Source organism: Saccoglossus kowalevskii, chromosome 20 (genome assembly GCF_978046115.1).
Source record: "Saccoglossus kowalevskii chromosome 20, keSacKowa6.1, whole genome shotgun sequence".
Lineage (NCBI taxonomy): Eukaryota > Metazoa > Hemichordata > Enteropneusta > Harrimaniidae > Saccoglossus > Saccoglossus kowalevskii.
The window spans coordinates 14,717,279-14,744,519 of record NC_140660.1 but is presented as its reverse complement, the minus strand read 5'-3'; the positions used below and the strand labels follow the sequence as shown (position 1 = coordinate 14,744,519).

The 27,241-nt window shown below is 39.3% G+C and overlaps 1 protein-coding gene and 1 long non-coding RNA gene across 2 annotated transcripts in view; one reads left to right on the top strand and one right to left on the bottom strand.

Moving 5' to 3' along the window:
- The window catches only part of LOC100371592 (uncharacterized), a 40,051-nt gene that overhangs the window by 7,028 nt on the left and 5,782 nt on the right, over window positions 1-27,241 (top strand). Inside the window, exons 2-11 of the mRNA XM_085494691.1 lie at window positions 12,718-12,937; window positions 14,219-14,376; window positions 17,067-17,208; window positions 19,141-19,301; window positions 19,856-20,115; window positions 21,180-22,051; window positions 22,572-23,604; window positions 24,352-24,778; window positions 26,204-26,247; window positions 26,909-27,074. Coding sequence (XP_085350817.1) covers window positions 12,881-12,937; window positions 14,219-14,376; window positions 17,067-17,208; window positions 19,141-19,301; window positions 19,856-20,115; window positions 21,180-22,051; window positions 22,572-23,604; window positions 24,352-24,778; window positions 26,204-26,247; window positions 26,909-27,074 — 3,320 coding nt within the window. The 5' untranslated portion in view covers window positions 12,718-12,880. The remainder of the gene's footprint in view (window positions 1-12,717; window positions 12,938-14,218; window positions 14,377-17,066; window positions 17,209-19,140; window positions 19,302-19,855; window positions 20,116-21,179; window positions 22,052-22,571; window positions 23,605-24,351; window positions 24,779-26,203; window positions 26,248-26,908; window positions 27,075-27,241) is intronic.
- LOC144364563 (uncharacterized) overlaps window positions 14,218-27,241 on the bottom strand; it is a 32,608-nt gene continuing 19,584 nt past the window's right edge. The window contains exon 3 of the long non-coding RNA XR_014927983.1: window positions 14,218-14,491. This is a non-coding gene — a long non-coding RNA (uncharacterized LOC144364563). The remainder of the gene's footprint in view (window positions 14,492-27,241) is intronic.

Below are 27,241 nucleotides of genomic sequence, written 5' to 3'. Positions count from 1 at the left end.
AGCATTATGATTGTGTCAAAATGGCGACTTTCCACTGAAATACAACCATCAATTTCTCGAAAAAAAGACTATTGTCTATTGCCTTGGAGTACAGTTTATTGCAAAATGAATAAATTCTGGGTATTTTAATTTATGAGTAGGCTTCTACCTTAAAGCGCGGTGGTCGTCGCGCAGCGCGTGTTCGAATTTCATGTAAATAAACAATGTATTTTACACGCGTTGTATACGTCGCTATGAGTCCCATATCGAACAGGACGCGGGACGACGACTACCGCTCTTTAATCCTATACTCACATAAATAAGGAGTAAAATATTTGTTTGTCAAAATATGTATATATTATAATTATAAAATAGTTGAATGTTATTTGTTATGCAAGCTGACCCCGCAGCTGTACTATTCAGACAGTATGGTGTTAATACACGATACAATGTACAAACACCACGCCATTCATTGTCACGGGATATGATCTCATCCGTCCGTTTTCTTTCTATCGTATTTCCTTTCGCCGCTGAACTTTCGCTCTGTATGCAACCGAGTATTTTTCATTCCTTAGAGATATGCTGACCCCCACGCAATTATGTATAATCGATCATGTTTTGCAGCGATAGCTGGTGTTCATTTGAAAGGTTTTTTTTTCCTGACCTCTTATCTGTGACCTCTAGTAAGGGGCGTACCAGTCATCTCGTGGGGGGGGGGGATTGTCGATATGAGTACAATCAACGAATTCTCATTCGTGACCTCTAAAGGTCACATATCCCGGTACTTTTAGGGTGTAATGTTGTCCACGCTATAACGGGAAAATTTCAAACTTGTTAGTTGTTTTGTTGTTTTTGAACTTCACTGTTTGCATTTTTGTTGAAGGAAGAAATATTACTTGAGCCATTGTCATCGATAGTGAACTCGAACCTATGACAATACTGCGATCTATTTCCGGTTGTTATTTAGGAGGGACATTTGAGCATTATAAAACTCGCCCCATGAACGTAATTGTTCGACCCTTGCGTTGACGCGCACGTCGAAACCCCTAAAGTTACTTGCAGATGATTTAAGAGAGTTCGTGTGTCATGCGTTAGGGCTGAGTCAGTTAACGAGTCGGTGTCGGTGGGATGATAAAATGAAATTGCCAGTACAAGTATGTTACGTTATGCCACTTAATACATCCAGAGTGAGGCCTCTAATAATCTCCATAATGGCTGCTGTATCCAAGCAACGACATTAGAAATGACATTCGAGTAGACTACCTCAGTATGGGGCGGGTAAAAGCTGCACAAATATCACCAATAGGATATCGTTGTTACTGCCCCCCCCTCACCAACGCGTGGTTGTAACCTAGTGCGCGCACAAAGAATCAATGAGATCGTCACACTTATTTTGCGCGCGTGCGCAGTGACTGGTTCGCGACGATAACTGATAATAAAATAACTGCTTTGTTCGCTGATGTTGTTATTAAACATTATATTATACATATTAATAAAAACAACTTATTCTCAACATTGCCACAGAAGAACGCGATCTAGTGCTGATAACTTAGCGACAATCGCAAGCGGGTCGACAAAAATGTAAACATGTGACGTCACAAAACGCCGTAATCCTAGAGTGATCATGACCACAATGCAATTCGATACTTGGGCTCATTATCTCCGTGAATTCACCAGGGAACTTGAAGGGGGTCGAGTCACGAGGTGAGATGATCCGATCCAGATGTGGTTTGCTGGTGGCAGACATTCGGGTATCATAATGACAATTAAACGCAATTACCTTACTTGTAAACAACTAGACTGTACAAAATATGGCGGGGTCACGTGCTGTTTTACACGAGTTATAATCAAATTTATACAGTAGTTGAACACTTATATAGATTATTGCTACACTGGAAACTCATTGAATTAAATATAAATCCGTAATATTAAAGCACGGTGGTCGTCGCGCTGCGCATGTGCGAGATGCACAATTCAATGCGCTCTTCAAATGGAAATCACAAGTATAAGGTTTGACCTGGGCGCGACTTGCACTGAATACCGCCGGTGACTCCTTCGGTACCTTCCAATCACTTAAAATTACCTAATTAAACTTGGAAACGCTTTAGTTTGTACTCGTTGGTCCGCGCAACAGTCAAAGTCGCCATCTCTGTTTATATGAGACCCATATATCTCGCGCATGCTTGGCGCGACGACTACCACCCTTTAATGTTCATATAAATATATTTCAATTTTACCCATATGATTCGTTAAATCTGTTATCATTCTAGAATCCCACTAAATTAATTTTCAAAAAATATTTTCAATATTCGGTTTCATGTCAATAATAATGACTTGTCCGTCATGCCATGTCATGTCACCGATCGAATTATTTGGAATATTAAGAAAAATAGAAATATTATATATTAAATTAAATATTCTTGTATCGCACATCAATTGGTGATTTAATTTTCGTTTTCTGTTCTATTTTCAAGTTATTATTGTCTGAAAAAAAATCAGTCGTAACGTATTCCAATAGGTGTGTGTACTAACAACGCGTAGCTCTTTATTGATTATTGTTGTAGAAGTAAAAAAAAATAATTAAACAAAATGGCGGAATTAATGACGCACACGGACAATATTACGTTACACTGTAAAACGGTACATTTTTTTCAATGTTAACACATTCTGCGTCAAGTGATTATTTCGTTTACTGTTTGATTTTAGCAAGGGATAATATTTTTATCAGCGTTTTGTATCGGGTATTGGTGGGTGTTGCAGAGTGTTGTTACTACGACGCGAGAATTACTCTAAATTATAGTGGTCGTTTCCATATTAACTATCTTTTTGTGTTTCTATGGAAACTTTGTGATGTAGTCAACATTGGAGCTTGAACCTTGCCTGGTTGTATTGAATTCAAGACGAATCTACCTATATTTAGCTTTTCAGTGTCAAGTGACGGCAGTGGAGATAAACACCACAATAGAGTGATTATCCGAGGCGGGGAGTCGAGGTCATTAATTGCCTTTGTCGGACATTCTAAGACATTCTAATCTCGTCAAAAACAGTGCACTTGGAAAACTTTAATCAGGTTTATATCAGACTCTGAACACATTTTATGCACTGAACGAACTATTATTCTACACATTTGATGTTTGTATGTGTTCTACAAAGAAATTTATTTTCCAGATAAGGTCGCACGTCATCTATGCGATGACTGCCCGGAATGCATGTATTTAGGATGGCCAACATATTCACGGGTTGCCACAGAGCTTAATAAAATCTTCTCGCAAGTATTGTTGCCAATGAATTCAACAAATCATGGCAGAAACGAGACGCTGAATGGTTCGAGTTGTGGGCCACGCCCATATTTTAAAAACTACGCCCACTTTTGCGAAACCACGCTCAAATTTCAACTCGATGTTCAATTTCAGACTAGTAATACATCGGTACGATAAGAACTGATAACCTAAACAAGCGTGGCACGCACTACTTCAAAAGAAAATGCCGAGTTTCGAGTCTGTTGTATTACTAGTCTGAGGTTCAATTAACGATTAACAGAAATTCGAGTTACGGGCAACATATATTTTTGTTTTTGTTTAACGTCCACATTTATTAACTCGAACAAATTATTACAATTCGTGTTACTAAATTTGAACGTTAAACAAAACAAACTATATATGTTGCTCGAAATTCGATTAACTGTTATTTAAAGTTTTAGTTACAAAATAAATGGTTTTGTGATCTGTTTATCAACCTTACAGCTGATAAAATGAGACCTCCAAGGTTGATTAGAATAGGGATACTGGATAGGATATTGTCGGTATACAAGGCAGCGTAGTCGGTGTACAAGCCAGATCACTAATGCATTCGACGCTGCAGTGTAAGCCGACAGAAAAGGCCAAGAACCTTCAATGCACCCAAAAAAACGCCGCGGAACCACGGCTAAATAAGTTATAGTCTGAAGAAAAACTTACATAAAGAATCCTTACCATAGAAACGTCACTGGTGGAAATAAGAAAAAATGAAAGTTATTGAAAACACAAATTGAATCGAAATGCGAATCTCATTGAAAACAATTTAAAAACAGTTTGAAGGGCAGTAGTCTCCGCGCCGCGCATGTGCGATAAAAATGAATTTAAACAATTGGTTTTTAAAATAAAAACAGATCTCAAAAACGAAAGTGGGTTTCAAAAATCGATTTCAGAACCGAAAATAGTTATTAAAAAGGGATTACAAAATAAAAATGAATTTTCAAAATGTAACTGATTTTATTTTATAAAATGCCATATTGTGAACCACCTCGGTTGTCGTACTCCAGTGTTTTTCGCAAATAAATAATTTACTTTACTTTAAAAAAAATCCATCTACATTTAATGTCGGGAACAGTCGCCTAGGCTACAATATGTTTAAAACAAATGCGTCACCGTTCTCGTTCTACGTCACGAACTTGTTAGCGAATCATGAACGACGTGTGTCGATCACACGCGAGGAATGCAGCTTTTTACCTTGACGACAATTCTTGACATAATTTCAATAATTCAACAAAACTTCCAGCGGTAGATCAATCCTTCTGCAATCAATCCTCTCGAGTAGCAATACACGGATTTGCGACCCGCTGAGAGGATTGCGCATACTTTCGGTTTCGCGTTACCACAAAAAATGGCGGGAAAATGCTTTGACGCGTTCGTCCTTGTAGGAGTGTATGTAGCCTCGAATACATGTTTGTTTTGAGGAATGAGATTTTCATTACACTAGTATAATCGATACACAATGAGAGCGTCTGTTACTAATCGGTAATTAGAGCTCTTTAGATCACGTGATTGTGAGGATCTCATCCGCGTGTAGCCAATGAATTAGCCTGGCATGTAAAAGAGAGTGGTACCATCTCCAGCCGGACGGCATCAGACCTTATATGTTGGGTTTAGAGTACCGCGGAGGAGCAACTCAAGTTTTCAAACTTTGACCGTCGTACGTTGCGTAGTTATACAATCAAAGCGGCGAATGAACTTAGAATGGGCGTCGATGTTAGGCACAGGCACAGAATAACTGTGACTACCGAAATCTCGTAAATTATGTGACTACCGAAATCTCGTAAATTATGTGACTACCGAAATCTCGTAAATTATGTGACTACCGAAATCTCGTAAATTATGTGCTAGCTGAGTTAGGATTCTGCGAAAAAAATTGCATTTGTTTCACATACAAAATATAATCATGATAAGAACTAAGGATTACCCCCCCCCCAACAGATGCAAACGCAACTGTTTCGACTCAGGAGTATGACCAAGGGGAGATCATAATATACATTAAAGGGGCCCGGGAGATGAGTTTGAAATTTACAAGAAGAAAAATATTTACATAATAAGTGATCATTTCAACAACACAACGCTGACTAGAAATAGTATATCAGTTTCAGGATAGTCCCAACAATAACGATTGGAATTCAAAGTTGATCTACCTGTTTCATAATAAGGTTGACGAATTTTGGAGAAAAAAAAACTAAGTTAGAATTTCAACTGAAACATTGAACAATACATAAATTATTAAATTTTTCAAACTATAAGGAACTTTTTGCTTTAATTTAAAGGCAGGGGTGTCGTCACCTGCGCATGCAATAGATGGTCATAGCGTGTCGTTGTTTACAAACAAGCGTCTACCCGTGAACGCGTGCGCAGGTGACGACCCTCCCGCTTTAATTTCTTAATTTTCGGTTCTGAGAAAATCATTAACTGTTCCTGGCGTCCTTTGCGCAAAACGATTTTTTTTAACTAATTTAGGAGTATTATAGTAGTAGTAGCTATTTGATAATTGTAAATCAACATCATCGAGAAATTAAAATATAGGCACGTCGTAAATAAGAGAAACGGACAAATAACTTAGTAACACTATTACTATTCCGAATTTCCAATGGTTAATCCTAGATAACACTGAATGACAGTTTGTTACATGTATAACTGGTAAATTACGATAAAACTCGGAATAAAGTCGTTGTTATTCCTCAGCTCCTGAGAGCGAGGTTATTTGTAGATATGTTGGCGATCGCCACTGTGTCTGCGGAAGTACTATGGGAGATTGCATGATGGGAGTAAAAATTCTTTTGATCTGTAAAATAATTTTAGAAAAGTGACAACTAAAGTGACTGTGAAACAAGTCATTGTCAATGACACGTCCCCGTTCCGTTCATATTTGAGTGACATATACATTCAAAGCAGATCATGACCGAAATGCACCTGCATATGTACAACACATTGTGCTAAATCTGAACAAAATCCATCCATGCATGACTGAGATCCGGTTCTGGAATTGTGAAAATACGTGATTTTGATGCATTTTCGGCCTTAAAATGGCCATCATTCCGCTATTGTTAAGCAGATCATGAAACAAATGCACATATCTATTTGTGACATGATGTACCATGTGTGTGTGAAGTTTGAACTTGATCAATCCAGACATGTCTTGGATACGAATCCAGAACTGAATTCTTTAACAAAATGGCCGCCAGTCGGCCATTTCGAACTTGATCCGAAAAAAAAAAAGACGTGCATCAAGGTCCTATTATGTTTAATGTATGTACCAAATTTGAACAAAATCCATCGATGCATAACTGAGATACGGGTCCGGAATGGTGAAAATGTGCGATTTCAATGCATTTTCGGCCTTAAAGCGGCCCCCATTTGGCTATCGTTAATGAGATCATGAAACAAATGCACATACATATTTGTGACATGATGTACCTTGTGTGTGTGAAGTTTGAACTTGATCAATCCAGACATGTCTCGGATACGGATCCAGAACTGAATTCTTTAAAACAAAATGACCGCCAGTCGGCTATTTCGAACTTGATCCGAAAAAAAAAATGACGTGCATCAAGGTCCTATTATGTTTAATGTATGTACCAAATTTGAATGAAATCCGTCCATGCATAACTGAGATCCGGGTCCGGAATGGTGAAAATGTGCGATTTCAATGCATTTTCGGCCTTAAAGCGGCCGCCATTTGGCTATCGTTAATGAGATCATGAAACAAATGCACATACATATTTGTGACATGATGTACCTTGTGTGTGTGAAGTTTGAACTCGATCAATCCAAGCATGTCTCAGATACGGATCCAGAACTGAATTCTTTAAAACAAAATGGCCGCCAGTCGGCCATTTCGAACCCGATCCCAAAAAAAAATGACGTGCATCAAGGTCCTATTATGTTTAATGTATGTACCAAATTTGAACAAAATCCGTCCATGCATAACTGAGATCCGGGTCCGGAATAGTGAAAATGTGCGATTTTGATGCATTTTCGGCCTTAAAATGGCCGCTATTCGGCTATCGTTAATGAGATCATGAAACAAATGCACATACATATTTGTGACATAATGTACCTTGTGTGTGTGAAGTTTGAACTTGATCAATCCAGACATGTCTCGGATACGGATCCAGAACTGAATTCTTTAAAACAAAATGGCCGCCAGTCAGCTATTTCGAACTTGATCCGAAAAAAAAAATGACGTGCATCAAGGTCCTATTATGTTTAATGTATGTACCAAATTTGAACAAAATCCGTCCATGCATAACTGAGATCCGGGTCCGGAATGGTGAAAATGTGCGATTTTGATGCATTTTCGGCCTTAAAATGGCCGCTATTCGGCTATCGTTAATCGGATCATGAAAAAAATGCATGTGCATATGTCCCATATAATGTGTGATGTATGAGTGAAGTTTGAACTTAATCGGTCCATGCATGTTCGAGATACAGGTGATCACGGACGCACGGACGCACGGACGCACGGACGCACGGACGGACGGACGCACACAGGGCAAAACATAAGTCCCCGTTTTCGGACTGCGTCCGAACGGGGACTAATAAAGGTTGGTTTTAAATAAAATGAAATTTGGATGTAATAATTAAAGGAAATTGAGCTGGTTTGAAAGGACAGTAAATTTAGCCAGAATGCAAGGTCAGAATCCGGGGTCAAAATACGTCACAATACATCCATCAAGGAGGTTGCAAAGTGTCAACAACTATGGCCGGGGAGAAAAATTCATGCAAATTCTGTGCTTCAGTGACAGTTTTTGCTACTTTTTTGTACAATGCTGCCAAAAGACATGTCCTTCTAGTAAACAAAACAACCTTGGGACGTTTATCTTGAGAAATTGAGAAGACGAAAATCCCTTGGGACAGTCATTGTGAAACAATAGACATGCTTGGCCAGGGTAACAAGATTATTTTGATTAATTGAAGATGGAAACTGCTGCTTTATGGAAGAGCAAAGTTCAATGTCACTGGCAAAGTAATGACGTTTTTAGAGGGGTGACTCGCTAGAAGTATTCGCTGTGACTCCAGACTTTTCATTCGGTTTTATACAACACTTACTTGTTACTATCAAGAAGGTTTAATGTCTTGTTTGTATTTGCACAATGTGAATGAGGGGTTTATTGTCAAAATATATACAGTTACTGGTATGCCTATTGAAACTATACAAACTTCGACCAATGCACAGTTATTTCATGTGTGAAGAGAACGTTGCGATATTCTCATGGAATTGTTATATCTTCGTATCATTCCCAACGTATGTATATACTTCTGGAACTTGTAATAATTTTCTGGAAACTGCATAGAAAATCACATATTTTCTTTATTAATTGTTCATAGTTTTTATTGTTCATAATTATTTACAGTAATAACATATTTTTCCGATTGTGTGCATGACAGCTTTGCCCAATTTCAATTCCAACTACATCTCTGGAAATATCACTTGCTGTTTATCATCCATATTTTGATATCTCACAATATGTCGATTGCGTATCTGGAAATTCTAACTACTATTTCGCAAAATTTGACCAGCCTTGCTTCTACCAGTCATTTAAGTCAACTCCCATATTGTCCTTCACAGTGAAGAAGGTTAATGCAGATATATTGTAAATTACACAGAGGTAACATTACAATACATTTCCCTTCACATTCCCCTGTATTACATAACAATCTTTGAGCTGAGGCAGTTATGGTTCTATAACCATCACCAGTTTTCTTGTTGGTGGCTGAATTACTAGCGTGCTACAAATCTCTGTCGGATAGATTGCACTGACTCATTGAATGCGCAGACGACATTCTAACGTTTCATATTTCCTGACCTATTGACCTTGTCTAACTTTATTTATGTTGACTTTACACGCGTCCAGTTTTGGTGTCAATGTCATCGTGTTTAGAATAACACTGTTTTTTATTGAAAAAAAACTACTTACGATATTTGTTTTTGTTATGGACACGTGTCACTAACGACGCGATGCGCTCAACTTTTTTAGGTGCAAGCTTATTAACTTTAATTTAAAGCGTGGGAGTCGTCACCTACGCATGCGTCATTGTTTACAAACAAGCGTCTACCCATGCGTTTTTAGCTTGTGTTGTTATCGTCGCTTGGGACTCAATTGCCGCGCGTGCGCAGGTGACGACCCTTTCGCTTTAAGATATTTAATTATTATCGACACTACAAACCAAGTAATTTTGATGAATATTTATAAATTTCATAATTCAAACTGAAACGAGAGAAGTTCTATTAGCCTCGTGAATGACATTGAATAACCGAGAACGGCCTTGAATGGTCAGTCACACAATAACATTTAAAATAGATCGCTACCACTAAAAAAATGATCACAGTAAATCATTCAAAACATGTACATGAAAATTATTCATATTTAAAGTTTTTACGGGGAAAGAGGAGTGTGTTTTCAAGAAAAACATGCAAAATCATCCCAAAAGCGGCCATTTTGAAACATTTAACCTAGGAATCCATGTAAAAACCCCAATCCATATATAATTTATTTATACTGATATTCATAACAGCCATATCATTGTTGTAGCATAAGGTCAAAAAGTCACCATAACAAATGTTGGGATATGATGGAATGTTTCTGCCATGGAAAACAATCGTGAACAACACAAAACATGCATTTTTTATCATTTTTTGAGGTCGTTCAATGAAAAAAAAATAATTTCGGCGACCATTTTTTTTTTCAGAATTTTGAACATTACAGTAACCGAACCTCTCCTGCTTGATTTCGAGGATTTCTTAGTATGTTTTTTTGTTAATGGTAGGGATCTACCTTAACTAAAGGTGACCTCGCTTTAATCTTTAATCTATGTCACTCGAACATTTGCATAGAAAATTATAATGTGAATATAAACAATGACGTCATGATCTCGTCATAACAGAGTAGTGTTCATATCGTAATCTATGTTGTTATCAAGTACGATTGTGTGATTTTTTAAAGCTAAACTAAAAAACAATGTTGTTGATATTCAACTTTCGTGAACTCCTCAGTTGTATGCCATGCTAGTTGGGTCTATTATTATCTATGCACATATATCCCAAAATGCAATTCGGTACTGACGTCAATTTTTATTGAAGAGAATGAAGAGGGGATATTTTCTAAGTGAAAACATCCAGAAATACAGTTTAATGAGACAAAAAAAGCCGTTCTAATTTGTCTAAATGATAAAACAATTCCGTGATTTGGGGGAAAAAACACAAACAAACATTTTGTTTTAAAATTGGATGAAATTGCAATTTTTTCCTGATTCCGAACACCTCTCCGTACTAGTACAACATTAATCGGAAACAGCTCCGAGTCGTCTTCACGGTTCCCGAAGGTACCGTGCATGATGGGTAATCGCGCTGCACCGTGTTGCGGAAATCTCGCTTTTTTGACGGACTTGAAAAGAAACACTGCCGCATCATCGGAGCATGACCTCTGAAAGCTCAAACATTTTGCTACTTTAACGGGAACAAATTAACTATCATTTTTTCTATTACCCCCCCTATTGGTACGAGGGTAAAATGGGTGTGCCACGCACTAGGTTGATGCTTATGACATCTCATGTGAACGTAAACCCTGAGTTAAGGTTCAGGGCGTTATTTTCGAATGTCTAAGTCATTGACCTGCCTGCAATCTTGGTATATCGTCACGGTGTTTGACAACTAACAACGACAAGGCCAGCTCTGACTAGTAGAGATCGGTAGCCATAACAACTGACAATGTAAACATACATGATTTCAACATTGATATCTGTAATTGTATTCGATCCACCTATGACACAGGGCCTGGGTGTACATGCAAACATCGTAAACTCTTCCCTAATAGCACGGTAATCCATCCTCGACTGCGGGTTCAGTCAGTCGCTTCAATCACTCGTAATACTCTGGTAAGGAAACGCGCTGTTGTCATCGCTGTGACGTCATTGTGGATTATTATATAATATACAGGTAGGACACATCACTCCCGGACGGGGAGGGGGGTCACTGTCGGCCGGAGACGTGACGATCATTGAATGGGTTAGATTTGTATTAGCCAAAGAAGCATAGTATGGAGTCTAGTCGTTATTGATTATGTTTAAAGGAATTTGTAAAACTATATGTACCCTACTTTATTTAGTACATAATTTGTTGCACCCGGCATCTGAACTATTGCGATAGCTATTTATTTGCTGTTTTTTTTTTTATAAATTCACCGATAAGTAAAATTCGCTGAATTGAATCCACGTGAACATGCAATATAACAATAAAACTCATTGTTTCAAAGTACAGTTCGTGAACTTACAACCAAGTGAATATGCTCAAAACATCAAAAATTAGTTGTCAGTGAAAATAATCGTTTCACACGACACACGTGTATGTAATACGCATGCGCACTTTATAATAAATATTGTATGAGACATTATGTTTGTTATTGACAGAGAGCCGAGGTTATAGCAATTGCTAAAAACATGCTTAAAGCAGAAGGGTCGTCACCTGCGCACGCGCGAGAATTGAGTCCCAAGCGATGATAATAAGGCAGTCTCGCTGATTGGTTCAATTAGGCCTATGTAATCGTGGCATTTAGAACAGTAGTCGCGATGACGCTAAAAAAAGGAACACTTCAAGGGCAAAATCAAGTCTCACCGTCCTCTCGCTCACAGCGCGATTTTAGCAGCCATTTTGCGTCAGAAGTTCGTTTGAACCAAGCGATAATAAAATTTCGTGATATTTCAAATCAGCTATTATTTAGATGAACATATTGGGAACGAACTCGGCTTTCAGGAACAAAATGGCTGATTTGATGACGTACTAAATCTAAAACACCACGTGATGCTATGACACACTGGAAATGAACGAACTGTTAACCATTGCTCATCATTCTAACAACCATAGAAGGCTATCGGCGCAATATTATATTAAAAGCCCTTTGAACGTCAAAGTCAGCTTGTGTCACATTTCACAACCGAAATAGCATACTTTGTTACATTTTGTTTTTCCAAAATGGCGACCAATTTTGTCCAATTGATCCAACATTAACGAATACTTTCAAAAATGTTGCACTGAAATTATGGCGCGAAAAATAAAATTACGCCAAAGAAGAACTAAGCACAATGTTGAATTATTAAACTGTCGTTCTGATTTCAAGAAAATTCAAGACACATTAGTCCAGAATAAAAATCCATTCACATAAGGAGTATTAACATTTTCATCACCAGATTTTCCCGCCCAAATTTTTCTGTACATTTTCTTAAATATTCTGAAAGATTTCTGGAAATGAACCATGATTTTGGAGCCAACTGACAAAATTTGAGTCAATTTTCAGTTTTTAATCAAAAAATTTGGTTATTTTTGTACAAATCGTCTGAGGAAAAGTGCAGACTACAAACAGGATTATTTTGTGAATTTGTGATGAAAACAGGGAAATGGTGGTGAAAAAGTTAACCTGTTTACAACTGTACTTCTATCTAGGATTTGAACAACAACAGGATTTGCCGCCCAGTTCCAAGTCGACATTTCCGCGATTCCGATGTGAGAAGTCATTTGGCGATTGAAAGTCGATACATCTGAGTGAAGGACGCGTAATAATTTGAACTTTGACCCTGGGTAGCAGATAATCAGTCTCGTCCACAATATGGCGTTATCGACAGCTGCTGCTACAAATCTATTTTTAATAGCAGGGATCGTGACGGTAAGTTGTAGCAATTATTTCTCATTATATTCACAGCGCCACTCCGAAACTGTTTGGATCAAGTTCAATCGGACGAGTTTGCTTACACGGTAAGAGTAGGCGGTCTCTCATAACTTAAATCCGAGCTTCGACAGAGATTACTCGAAACGAAGCCCCGGGGCTATTACTTAGGTGGGGAAAAATTAAACATGAATACTTTCCTTTGGTTTGAATTTAAATAATTGCCCCATAGTAGATAATAATAATAACATGTTTTTTGTTCGTTGTTGAAATGTCATGGAGATAAATTGTGCAACGTGCTTAATTGAGGTTTTGTCTGTTATTGTCATTATAAATTGAAATTTTTCATTATTAGTTTTGATTTCATTTGGGGATATTATATGTGAGTAATGACCAACTTCCAATGAGTTTACTTGGTGGTAAGATGTTCTAATGCGATTTGCAGGTGGTATGGGAATGACACAACGGGGATAGGTAAATAGTAAGCAAAACATTAAATTTGGAAAGCAAATTCAGCAAATAATTGCCTAGCCTGGAATCTAGTCATTCAGAGTATCCTTCCCAGTGTACTCAAAAACGCCGGGTCTGGTGTATCACTAACGCAAATATGTTAGACGACACAGAATTCTGTCATCACTGATTGGCTGTCACCATGGCTTCAGAACGTGACCATGGGAACTCGCATGCGCAGACAGGCATGCGTAGATTTGACAATGTTTCAAGATAATAGACAACAGCTCGTCTAATTATTTGCCGTAAATAGTGAATGAAATTCCACCATGAAGCATATAAGGGTCTACATGTTGAAGTACACGGGGGGGGGACGTCGAAGAGTCATTTGTTAACAAATATATAGTTAGTTGGTTGATTCAAGTACGGAAATTCATGTACCCGTGTATTGAGTAAGAAAGTGTAAAAGTAATGTTTTGCGTACATGTGCATATGAAAATACCCCCCTCAATTTTAAATGGTAGACACCTGATCTGCTTCAAGAGAAAAGGAACAAGTCCACCGTTTACGGCAATGACTTCTTATCTAAAGTCAGTGAGCAACTTTTCGTTTCGTTGAGACACGTCCTTTCAAATAAAGGGCGGTGGTCGTCGTGCCGCGTCATAGCGACGTATACAACGCGTGTAAAATACACTGTTTGTGACATTCGAACAAGCGCTGCGCGACGACCACCGCTCTTTAAGAAATCAACAGTACTGAAGTGGCCACACAGTAAGTGTGAAAAAATGTGTGGGTGAATATATTTATTTTTTTCTTTCTGTTTTTATATAGCTACAATGTTTGCTTCCTGTGAGAGGTGACACCATCGTGATGCTACGATTGGATCACTATGCCAACTCACAAAGGCAGATATCTGGTGGTGGTAATTGCGACCCGTTTGGGGGTTCCTGTGACGTCAGAGTAACGTTCTGTCTCGCGCCACCAGGATCGTAAGTAGATTTTTATTACCTTGTCGGTGTTATCCTTGAATGATAAGGGTCAAGGTATGATGAAGGTTGTGGTTGACGTAGTTGTTGTTGTTGTCGACTTCATTGCAAAACCTTCCTGTGGTTAAAATAACGCAGAATGAACAAATTACTACTGTTAATAATAAGAACTACTATATGTTTGTAATAGACCATTTTCCGTTCACTGCCAGAATCACGCGTTATGCGTGAAATCGAACGTAAAAACAGGACAAACAAAGGTCATAGCGTCGTAGTGGCGTCAAACATCGCGTGGGATTCGACAAACGCGAAAGTATTTCGGGGACATTTCCATGCTTAATAATGTGCTGTCCACATTTGATGATAGGCAATTTCGATTAAGTGAGGGTATTCGGAAGCAATATTCCTCTGTCGAAGATCGGCCGGTCGATGTGAGTTACGAAATAAAGAAATTCTAGTTTAAAATCAAATCGTTCGATTTTTGCGGCAGACGTTCGACGCGCGTTTTTCATACATCTCGCGAGATCTCGCAATTGTACGGAAAATCCCCTATATGCTCTTCGCGACAGGTTCAGTAAACTGATATGTAGATATGAGTATAAATTAAAAAAAACACAGTGACAATGGTACTTTTCCTGCTTTTTTCCTATGCCCGAATCATCAAAGACGGCAGGGAAGAGTCATCGTCCGAATCGCACGGTTTGTTGGTGCCGATTTATTGCCGACTCCACCGACCCGTGCGAGATCAACCTGGGTAAACGCGTATTTTACGCAAATGGCCAAGTTTGATTGGATGCGCCTGTTGGAAAGGCGCCCAATCACACGTCGTGTAACATTGCGCGGTAAGCTAAAGAACAACGTGCAGCACGGTTACTTCCATCTTCGCTAGCCAAGGTCTAAGTTTATTCGGCAAAGCCTCTAAACAGACCTTGGCAGAACGACCATCAAATATGCGTATTCTAACAGCGCCCCCAGTAGTCAGTTGCGGCTAATCGTTGTCCAATCAGTTTGCGTATTACAAATCCCTCTTTGGCGTTTCATTTTAAACAAAATAGCGGCGCCCATGAATCGTGATATTTGTGATGATAAAATTGCGAAAGTTGCCCTCAAACCTCATCAGGTACAGGCAATCGACACAGTTTTGTGTGGGAAGGATGTCTTCAGAGCGACAAAAACAGGAAGTGGAATTTTGTTTTATAATTTGGTACGTCCAAGCTGATTGGGCGCCTTGTTTCGAGGCGCGCCCAATCAGATCTGACTGCTTAAGATACGCAATTAGCCTATGCGATCCCGCACGGTATCGTGTGGAGGCATATAGATCGAAGACACGGGATCGTACGATTCGGACGATGGGTTACTTCAAAATTCTCATCGTCACCGTGTGTTTAGGTTTCTATGCCAACGTTGCAGGCTGTTTGTGGCATACATCGTCAGCAAAGCGACAATATTTATGTCGACCATGTTTTTACAAAATGATAAAACAGTTAACTCTGAAAGAAAATCTCACAAACTCTCTCTACTTGACTGATCATTCAAGAGTTGAACTGTTGCACATTTTCCTGATTTGCCACTCCCTGTCCTGGTTGCAACAAACTCATCTTTTTTTCAGCTAGTAATGCCTCAATTGCATGGTTTGGTGATCGATGAGGCTTTTTATCTTGAACGACTGTGTGATCTGTTCTGCTTGGGTCGCCTGTTCAGAAAAATCGCTCTGTCTCATTCTATTCATAGTGTAATGACTGTGTTTTGTGAAAATAAAAAAGCGCCCTCTATTAATGTTGCACCTTCTAATTTATATGCAAATCGACTTACTTCATTACAAAGTCTAAAATTCACTTGTGCAAAAAATATGTCAGTAGTCATATAAGGTTATTACGAGGATACCTCAAAGTATGCACGAAGACAGTACATACAGCGGCAGTATCGACCGACGCGTAGCGGAAGTCGATGCGACAGCGTACTGTCTGAGTGCATACTTTGAGCTATCTTCGTAATAACCTTATTATTATACATCTTTTCCTTCCAAGGATACATCATGGGAATACCGAAATCCAAAAAGTTTAGAACAGAATCAGCGAACTTCTTTGTATGGAGTCCGGTCGAATCCTGGTGGCAGCCATGTTTGTTTTTATTATTAGAGGACGCTTACGCGCGTAATCGTTCCATACTTGGAATTCGCATTTCCTAATATGGTAGTATGAAAATACACCGTAAAATACCGCAAAATTACGGCACGCTGTAACTTATGGCGTTACGGTGACAGATGTATAATAATGTATATTATGTGACTTTTAAACATTTTAAAGAAGACATGTGTTCAGATAAATACGTATTTATTAATGCAATGTGGCTTCAAAAATACATTAGATCGAAAAAAACAGTTCAATTCATTCATAGAAAGTCATGCACATACCATGATTTTGGCGTGTTTTATTCAACTTATTAGATAACTGTGAATTAAACTTCCATAATATGCACACTGTTCAAACTATATTCATGAAAGCATTTTGTAATTTTTGTAAATCCTGCGATGAATCTGATTATATCCTACAGACGGTGAATTTGGAAACATTTACAGCGGGGGAGTCGTCATCTGCGCATGCGTCAGATGGTCATAGCGTGTCGTTGTTTACAAACAAGCGTCTACCCATGAGCCTCCCCGCTTTAACTGGTACTCTGATTTGCTTTTTCAGTTCCAGCTCTGGAGACTTTTCGGATTGTGAATTGAAGATCACTAGCAGTACGGTTTACAACAATAAAAATTCGTTTGATTTCCCTGACGTCATACCTAACAACAAAGAGCAACCCTTCTCAACACTGTTGTCAACATGGACGGTAAGTTGAACTAAACCTCGTTCCCAAAGTCAGTTTTCTCAGGGCAAGCAGTTACGTCGGTTTTTACACACAATCAGAAGCATAACTCGTGTTAAGTGAGCCGGGTTCCTATTTTTTATGCATGTTTGGAACCGGTACCATGTTCTGAACATTCAACCAATGAGAAGTTCAACTTGAAGTTATAGATGAAAGTATTTTCTCAATTTTCAACAACAGTGGATATGATGTCACACTTTACCCAGAATTCTTTGCTTGAGAATCAAAATGGCGGACTACATAATACTGATGCAAATTTGAATATCTAGAAAATGAAATGTGATATAAAAAATCTGTAAATTACATTCTCCTACAATTTGTGGAGCTCTTTCATTTGGAATCATTATATTGTTATATCCTATCTTGGCGTCAACAAGGTCTTGCCGAACACAAGCACATGTGACCTTTATGCATTTATTTGTGAATAAATGGCACACTCACCCGGGATAGGGGTCGACACTTTTTGGTGTTCAACTCTAGGTGGGATTAGAACTTCCGTTCGTGAGTTCAGTGCAGCAACCACTATGTTACTGGTAATTGTTGTTGCTTAGCTCATTACAGATTAATGTACGAGTTCACGGCAAACATCCAAGTCCAAATTGAAAGGTTTCAAACCAAGATATTCGTAATGCAACAAAAAAAAACAAAAAAAAAACGATTGTGTTTCCTAATTCGTTCTCTTCTCGTTCTTCTCGTGATTTTACAGCGCTACAGTCGTCACACAGCGCGTATTCAAATTCCACACGCGTTGTACACGTTGCTATGGGTCCCATAACGAACACGACGCGGTGTGACGCCTGTAGCGTTTTAAAGCGCAGCGCGTGTTCGAATTTCATGTAAACAAACAATGTCTGTCACACGCGTTGTGTGCGTCGCAAGGAGTCCCGGCCTCATCGAACAGGAAGACCACAGCCCTTTAATATATTGTATATGGTCGTTTGTGTCCAACGTCAGCGCATTTTCCTCACGCATTCTCTTTGTAGTTACAACCAATCACATACCTCATCGGTTTAAAGCGGGAGGGTCTTCACCTGCGCACGCGCGGGAATTGAGTCCCAGGCGACGATAACAACACATGCTAAGACCGCAAAGGCTCATGGGTAGACGCTAGTTTGTAAACAATGACACGCTATGGCAATCTGACGCATGCGCAGGTGACGACTCCCCCGCGTTAATAAGAACATGCAGTCCAACTTTGATGATGTTCTATTTTCACACGTCAGAGTATTATTTTTTCGGCTACTATCAAAACATACAGCGATCAGGATTATATTTGAATATTCATGAGAAAGTGTCATAAGAAAATGACCAACCAGCATTAGTTTTAGAACAAGGGCGCCGATAATCAGCTCAGATGTTGGCGTATTTTAGCGCGGCTTTCTTGTGGTAGAAACCAGGTGGCACAAAGAAGCCGGATTTTTTTTTTGACGAGACGATGCCCGCCATCTTGAATAACTGTTCGCTACCCGTCACCTTAAATAAGTATTTGCTGTATAAAAATTGTCTGTACAAGTGAATATGGTCAAGATAAACGTCATTGAGTCGCAGAATACTGCTAACGTTCATAAGGCACCAATGACATTTGCGTGAAATGGAAATCATATAATAACATGTATACCCAATATTTAATTAAGTTATGTAATGCGCGTTTTCTTGTACCAAGGCTATAACAAAACAAAAGATTGTATCTTGTGTGAGGGAGCGGGGTAGTCGCCACCTGCGCATGCGGCAAAAGGCCATAGCGTGTAGTTGTTTACAAACAAGCGTCTACCCATGAGCCTTTGCGTTTCTAACGTGCGTTGTTACCCTCGATTGGGATTCAATTCCCGCGCATGCGCAGGCTACGACCCCCCTCTGCTTTAACTTCTCAATCATATTTTCTATCTGTTCTCCCAGGGCAGTATACGTTTCAAATCTGCGGCTTACGACGTTGATGACGTGGGCGGCGATGACAAGATAGACAACTACGATCTAACGGCTAGTCTGACACCAGCTCGTACCGGTAACCAAGCAACATGGACTGATTATACTATTAGCGGTGCACGGACAAGCTCAACGTAAGTATCAACGCTAGGTGCAGACAGCTACCAAACCCGCCAAACTGGCCAATCAGGGAGGAGCTTGTTTGTTGACGTATCAAATATATTAAATATATTGACTCAATTTTGCCTAACGAAATTTGCTGATTTCGGTGTAAAAACACAATTATAGCTCAATCCTTCACATATGTACAAGTAATTTGGAGTTTTCAAATTCAGATTTCAAATCTAACCATTACATGTTTACTAAGCAAGTAATATGTGACTCCCCAGTAAATTGAAGGCTACCTAAAAACAATGTAAAACAAATCCTGACCTTGCTACATCATTTATATGCTTTTATATTTTAATCTACCCCTGTCAAATAATCCCTACCAATAATTACTTCGTGTAAGATGCCCTCTATCGACGAAGCGCTTCTATAATGACTTAAATGAATGATACGGGGGAAGTTCGACATTATATCATAACAATTATGTTTTTTAAGAGATTTAACCATATTCAAGATGGTCAATTTGAACAACATTTTCTTCACCCATGTAAATCATTCTAATGGTGCGCTATAATTCCAGCATGGATATCCAGCTCAAAGCTTACTGTGATGAAAACTATTATGGTACAAGCTGCAGTGTGTTCTGTGAACCGCATGACGACAGTACGGGACACTACGAATGCAACACAAATAACGGTGCCAAAATATGTCACGATGGGTGGACGGGCCAATCATGCCATGTGAACATCAACGAGTGTTCAAGTACACCGTGCCAACATGGCGGGACATGTGAAGATTTCGTTGACCGATATCAATGTCAGTGCGCCGATGGATATACAGGTAGGTGATTCTGTCATACCAGGCATGGTTTTAAAGATGCAGCATGAAGTAGGCATTCATATACAAAATTCATTTGGAATTGCAAACCCGGTCCACGTATACACACTGCCCCAAGACTTCCAATATACCACTTACCCGGATGTAGTAGACTGAGGTGCAGAAAGACGTCTGCTTTTGTCATAGCGGCAAATACAAACATGTCAATCTGCTGGTATTTGGTAAAAGGACAATTTTATTCTGCGTTTATTAGGCCCTGTTTCAGGCGCAGCCTTAAAAGGGGAATATAGTTACTTATTTCCGGTTTCCATCCGCCCACTTTCCTTTACATCTCTAACAGTTTCTCAGAATTTTTGCAGCATATATCGATGAAACTTGGCAGGTTCATAAACAAGTCTCTGTTGAATATACACGTAATTTTTTTTCCAGATCTTAACATTCTAAGTGGGTCTTTTTCATGATTTTCATCCAAAATTACCTCTTCCAACAACACTGAGAGAACAACTGAGCATGCTCAGAATAAATAAGTAGCTTATATTGTAATGCTAGGGTTTTCAGTACGCCATGACACATGTGGTCTAAATATAACTTTCAGTTGTCAGGGCTAGTGGATAAATGGGTGTACCATTACGGATCTCAGTGGAAACTGTAGAGGGGTGTCAGGGCTACATTTTGATGGAAATTATAGTGGTGATACTGAAACAAACCCAGGTCCTGGTAATATACAAAGACTTGAATTAACAAATAAGTCAACTTGTTATTAAATGTACATCAAAGTTTACTGAGATTTATGAATGCAGTTTCTTGAGCATGTATACATGTATGAGCCATAATTTGGTTGAAATTGTGTACTCTGAAATTTTGAACCTGGATCAATGGAACTTTTTAGTTATCAGTACAATACTAGATTAATTCAACTGTTTGCAGATGTTCCATGTATTATTTTAACATGAGTATTTTATAATTAAATGACGGGGACTGTGACGTTTTTTTTAACTCATTGTTATATTTTCAACTCAACTGATACTGCTCTTTGGTGTAATGGTTATTTATCACTTTCGTTGAAGGTGTCAACTGTGAGATTGAAATAAATGAGTGTGCCAGTTCACCATGCCAACATGATGGTACATGCATCGATCACGTGAACAGATATGAATGTGTTTGCATCGACGGTTACCAAGGAGACAGATGCCAAACGGAGATTGATGAGTGTGAAAGTCAACCATGCCAAAATGGCGGACTATGCATTGACGCTATCGCGGGTTATACTTGCGCATGTGCGTCAGGATTTAAAGGCGTTAACTGTGAAATAAATATAGATGAATGTGAAAGCAACCCATGTGAGAATGACGGAACGTGCCTTGATGAAGTTGATGGGTACACATGCTTGTGTCGATTAGGTTATGAGGGACAACTCTGTGAGAATGATGTCGATGAATGCAGCAGCAACCCCTGTCAAAACAATGGTACGTGCCACCACGAGATCGACTATTACAACTGCACATGCCTGCCTGGTATCGATGGCGTCAACTGCCAAATTGACGTGGATGAATGCGCCAGTCTGCCATGTCAAAATGGCGGCACATGCCAGGATGAGATAGACAACTTTAACTGTCTGTGTTCACTGGGATTCCAGGGCGATACCTGTCAAGTCAACATCGACGACTGCATGGCAGATGTCTGTGAGAACAACGCCACGTGCATTGATGGAGTAAACTCATTCACCTGCGCATGCGTACTTGGGTTCGAGGGTGACCTCTGTGAAATTAATATAAATGATTGTGCACTGTCGCCATGTATGAATGGCGCCATCTGTATTGATGAAATTAACACCTATACATGTGTATGCGCCCCTGGATATGAAGGAGAAAATTGTACAGTTGATATAGACGATTGCTATGGTAACCCATGTTATAACAATGCAACATGTATAGATCAGGTGCGTCTCTAATGAACTAGTTGACCTAAGATTTTCACCACCAGACCTTCTCGTCCAAATGTTTCTGCACTGTTTCTTAGATTCTTCCATATTTTGGAGCCAACAGACAAAATTTCAGTTAATTTTCAGTTTTTACTCAAAAGATTTCGCTATATTTGTCTCAATCTTCGGAAGGAAAGTTCAGACTATAAGCGGGACTTGTGAATTTGTGATGAAAAGAGGGAAAAAAGGAAAATGGCCGTTGAGATCTCGATGAAAGTGAGGGAGTCATATTTTCATATTTTTTTATCTTTATGGAAGCATGTCATTTTCAGAGTAAAACGCTATTTGAGGGGCACAGTCAAGTCTCCTGACTTTCTCGCTCTTTGCGAGATCACAGTAGCCATTTGCAATTTTAGATTCAGGAACGTACACTAGGATATGCTTGTTAGTTTCTCATTTAGTTCGAAATCTATAGAAACTGAATTTACAGCCTTGGTCATATACCGATCACAATGTTGATTATCATTTTCTCTTTCAGATCGATTCCTTCAAGTGCATGTGTCTTCCAGAATACTATGGCGACGAATGCGAACTCCTGAAGGATAACTGCTACATCAACAACTGCACCAATAATTCGACATGTGTACCTCTCAGCGCCGGGTATAACTGCGCGTGTGCAGAAGGTTACCATGGCAACTACTGCGAGCTGGAAATTGATGAGTGTCTAAGTTCACCTTGTTTGAATAATGGAGTATGTCGCGATTTCCCGGCAGGCTACGAATGTAGGTGCGTGCAAGGATTTACGGGTAACCATTGCGAGATAAACATTGATGATTGTGAGTCGTCACCTTGTCACTATGGCAACTGCACAGATGGCGTTGCTAACTACACATGTAATTGCAATAGTGGATTCTATGGGCGAGACTGCAAATACGAATTAGATGAATGTTTATCTGACCCGTGTCTCCATGGCAACTGTAGCGATGCCATTGATGGATTTACATGTGATTGCACCCCAGGGTATGATGGGAGCATGTGTGAAATCGACATAGATGAATGCTTTGCATCTCCTTGTAACAATGGAACCTGTATTGATGGAATCGATGAGTTCCAGTGTGATTGCTTCAATGGTTTTACTGGTGATTTATGTGACATTAACATCGATGAATGTCTTTCCAACCCATGTGTCAACGGCACATGCGTAGACCTGATAGACAGCTATCATTGTGAATGCATCCCTGGGTACACCGGGGACAATTGCAGCGTAGAAATAGACGAATGTGCATCGTCACCTTGTAACCATGGTAACTGCACTGATTACATCAACAGATTTACTTGCTTGTGTGCGGATGGATACATTGGTACTCTGTGTAATCAGTGTGAGGAGATTAACTGCACACATGGGGCATGTGAGAGGAACAGTTCCAGTCTCTCGTGCATTTGCGACGACGGCTATGAAGGCGTGAACTGTGACATCAACACAAATGAATGCGTCAGCAATCCATGTGTACATGGCACATGCATTGATGACGTCAATCAATATGTTTGCATTTGTCGACGTGGTTACGCAGGTAGGTTCATGTATGTCTTTTTCTTTATGTAGCTGCAATGCTTTCATGGCATTTGTCGCTGTATTATGAAATACTGTGAAATACTTTATTTTCGCTTGGAATTCATTTTCGCTATTTTCGCTGAGGGAATGATCCAGCAAATATACCTTTTTTTTCTTATATTTCACATTCAACTCGTCAGAAATCAGTGAAAATAAATTCCATACAAAACACCCAAAACACTTCCAGCTAGAATAAAGCATTTTACAGTATGTTATATGTGGTAAACTCACTGATCTATTTTGTCTAGGCAACAATGACCGAAAGAGTGATCAAAGACAACATTGGATTCTCAGATGGTGCTATAACAGTAGAATCCCATTCAGATGAAGCTATATTACTTTTATATGAACCCCAATCATATGTTGTTTTCCATGTGATGTCATCAATAGTAACATTAGTTAGAAATATAGCACCCCTGATTATATTTTTTTAAATTAGTCATAATGCATGGAACATCTATAGTTAGCTTCAGTAATATCTAGCACGAAACCGAGTTTGAGGCTCAATCAGGAGCCACCTAAGCTGGTAATTATTCTTAACTTAGACTGACAGCCTGTCTGAACCATTAACCCTATTAGCTGCTAGGTAGTTCAAACCATTAGCCCCTAGGCAGGAAGCCAGTCTTAACCAGTAATCCCTAGGCAGGAAGCCAGTCTCATTATTTATTAATATTGTAAACCGTGTCACGTTTTTGTAATATTATAGGTGTTAACTGTGATACTGAATTGGATGAGTGTGAATCTTCCCCCTGTATTCATGGCAACTGCCTGGACGAAGTCGGTGGATATAATTGTTCATGCTACTTGGGTTACTATGGAAACCAGTGTGAATTTGAAATCGACGAGTGCCAATCATCACCCTGTCAAAATGGCGGTGACTGCATGGATGCCATCAACGCTTTCAATTGCACATGCGTACAAGGATTCACTGGACTGACATGCGCAGACGACGTTGATGAATGCATTATGGGTAATCCTTGCAAAGGAAACAGAGCATGCGTGAATCTACGAGGCGGTTACAAATGTGAATGCAAAGAAGGTTTCATAGGAGATGGTTGCATGACACCCATTGAACTCTGTGATGGAACGCCGTGCATAAACGGCGCATGCGTGAATAAAGATGACACAGTTAGGTACTATCATAATACAGCGATTCATGCTTAGAGTCATGGCACTACGCCTTGATTATGGGTCTGATTAAAAGCGCCATTGTCATAACAACGTAGGCATCGCGCGCATTAGTTAAGCTTTTGAGGTTTGCGTCCAAAAAAAATGGGATGCACGTCAATCAAGAATGTTACCTCACCGGCTGATTTTGGCTGATTTTGGCATATTTTGGGGCGTGCCCATTAGTATGGTAATTAATTAATTAGATTACATAATTAATTTTCGGTTCTTTTTAACGCTGCTCATACTTACTTAATCGAGTTCCACGGTTATTAAAATCGAATATTCACCCGGCAATAGAAGTTAGACGTAACCGGACGCCGAATTCTCGTTGAGAACGAGAGTATCACGCGACTTGGTTTCATGATATTCCCGTCGTCGCGTTCGCTGTTGAAAACACCATGGCTACATAGACCAGTTCGGCTGGTTACTTTCTTGTTGTTTCGTCGGTCCGAAAGTCCTCTCCGTAATATTGTGAAGAGAAACCATGACACAATAGGAAGATACCCAGGCCAAGGAACAGTGCACGCAATCGACCGGAATGAATTGACCATGATGCACTCGATCTTCGCGAGACCTCGGCCGTGCAATTTCATTTAAGAGCGCTCCTCTATATGATAAGATATATAGACGTATTTTAGGTCATCAATACCTATATAATAGAATTACTAGTATAAAGATGGTCGATTTGATTTGACGAACTCGGACAAAATTTGCATATTGACTTTTCACATGCGTCTATGTAAAAATGTAATCTTCAGAGCAATCTGGAAATTCCAGAATATATATATATTTTTTATCTGTTTCGTTTTTATGACTCACTACATAATATTTCATTTCGTTTGACATTTACTTTATAGGGTGTAGTGGTATGTTTTGCGGGTATCTATCCAAAACCCGATACGACTTACACGCGACCTCCAAGTGACACGTGACATGACCCCGGAATAACTCATAAAGGTCACGTGCCTTGGCATGTTTTATATGTATAATACAGTTTCAGACTGCTAATAATAAATATGGTGAAATTAGTCAAAATGTTCGTTGATGATGCAAAATAAAGTCCACAAAATCAACCTTTTTTTTATTCCCAGACCCTTCCCAAATTATCATGTAAAATAGAAAAGTCAGAAATGATGTCAATTTGGTCGAAATTAAAAAAAGGAAATTATGGAAAAGTGAATAAAACTGAGCATCATACTGAACATTTTGTTATTTTGGCACTAAAAGAATCCTGAAATTTTCTGAAGATTTCTTTTAGTAATTGTGTCAAATGTTTGTTTTAGTGTTAAGTAGGTTAAAAGAAGCGAGGAAAAAAAATGGGTATGGTATCCATATAAAAATGCTGACATAGCAAACATATGTATAACAGTTATTGTGTTTTTTTTTAGATGCGGTTGCTATGACAACTACTTTGGGGAGTCATGCCAATATGGTAGGTATACACACGCATCAAAAGTATAATGGCGACATAACGTAAAATGACTAATTTTCACTGGGTTTAATTTTTACTGATTTACCATTTCAGTGGGTTTTAAATTCACGGTTTTGCCATTTAGATAATGTGTTCTATGCTAATTTTTACAAATTCACTGGGTTTTAATTTAGCATATTTTCCAGTCAGCGAAATAAGCAAAATTAAAACCCAGTGAATAATTGAGCCTTTTACAGTAGACGTCGCCATGAGCATGGCGAGATTCGTTGTAGACAATTTTACCCACACTACATTGCAGTTTCCTTTGAAAACAAAATGGCGGCAAGCGGCGTAGCGACAAGAAGTTTTGAGGCAGTAATGAGGGGATTCTTGCAACTGTAAAGGAGTTTGTAGGGCATGGCCCTTCCTCTTGGTCCCCAGTTTAAGTTTGAGAACAATGAATTACGGGTATACTAATTGCGTTATCATTCTTATTGCGATTAAACCCGTCACCGGACATGCGCTGTTTGGCGTTGTGCTGTATAATCATTATTGCATAATCAAGGACTAAAAGTTCAATGTCGACTCAATGTTCAATGTTCGTGGAACCCACGTGACAGGCATTGTATATACAAATTAGATTGACACGTTTACTGGTAACGCGTAACTCTTCATATTGCAGAATTGCCATATTATGGATATTCGGTGATGCTCATCGGTGACGTCACGGATGTGGATGGTTTTGAGAACGACATGGGCATCACCCTCATAACAGCATTGCAGGCCGACGAAGATGACGTCGTAGTCACGGTTATGGAGGACGTACGCTACATCGCCGATGAAACAAGGTTAGTCTGAATCAGGCCAGGAGTGCGTTCGCGTTGCCACCCTGGGGTGCCCCGAGTGACGTGGCAGTAGTGGCCCGTGGCAGTGAAAGGGTTCCCCGAGGAATGAGTTTACAAGGGGTCACATGCGCTATAAAGCCGTTAATTGTTCAAGTTGATCGGTTTCAACG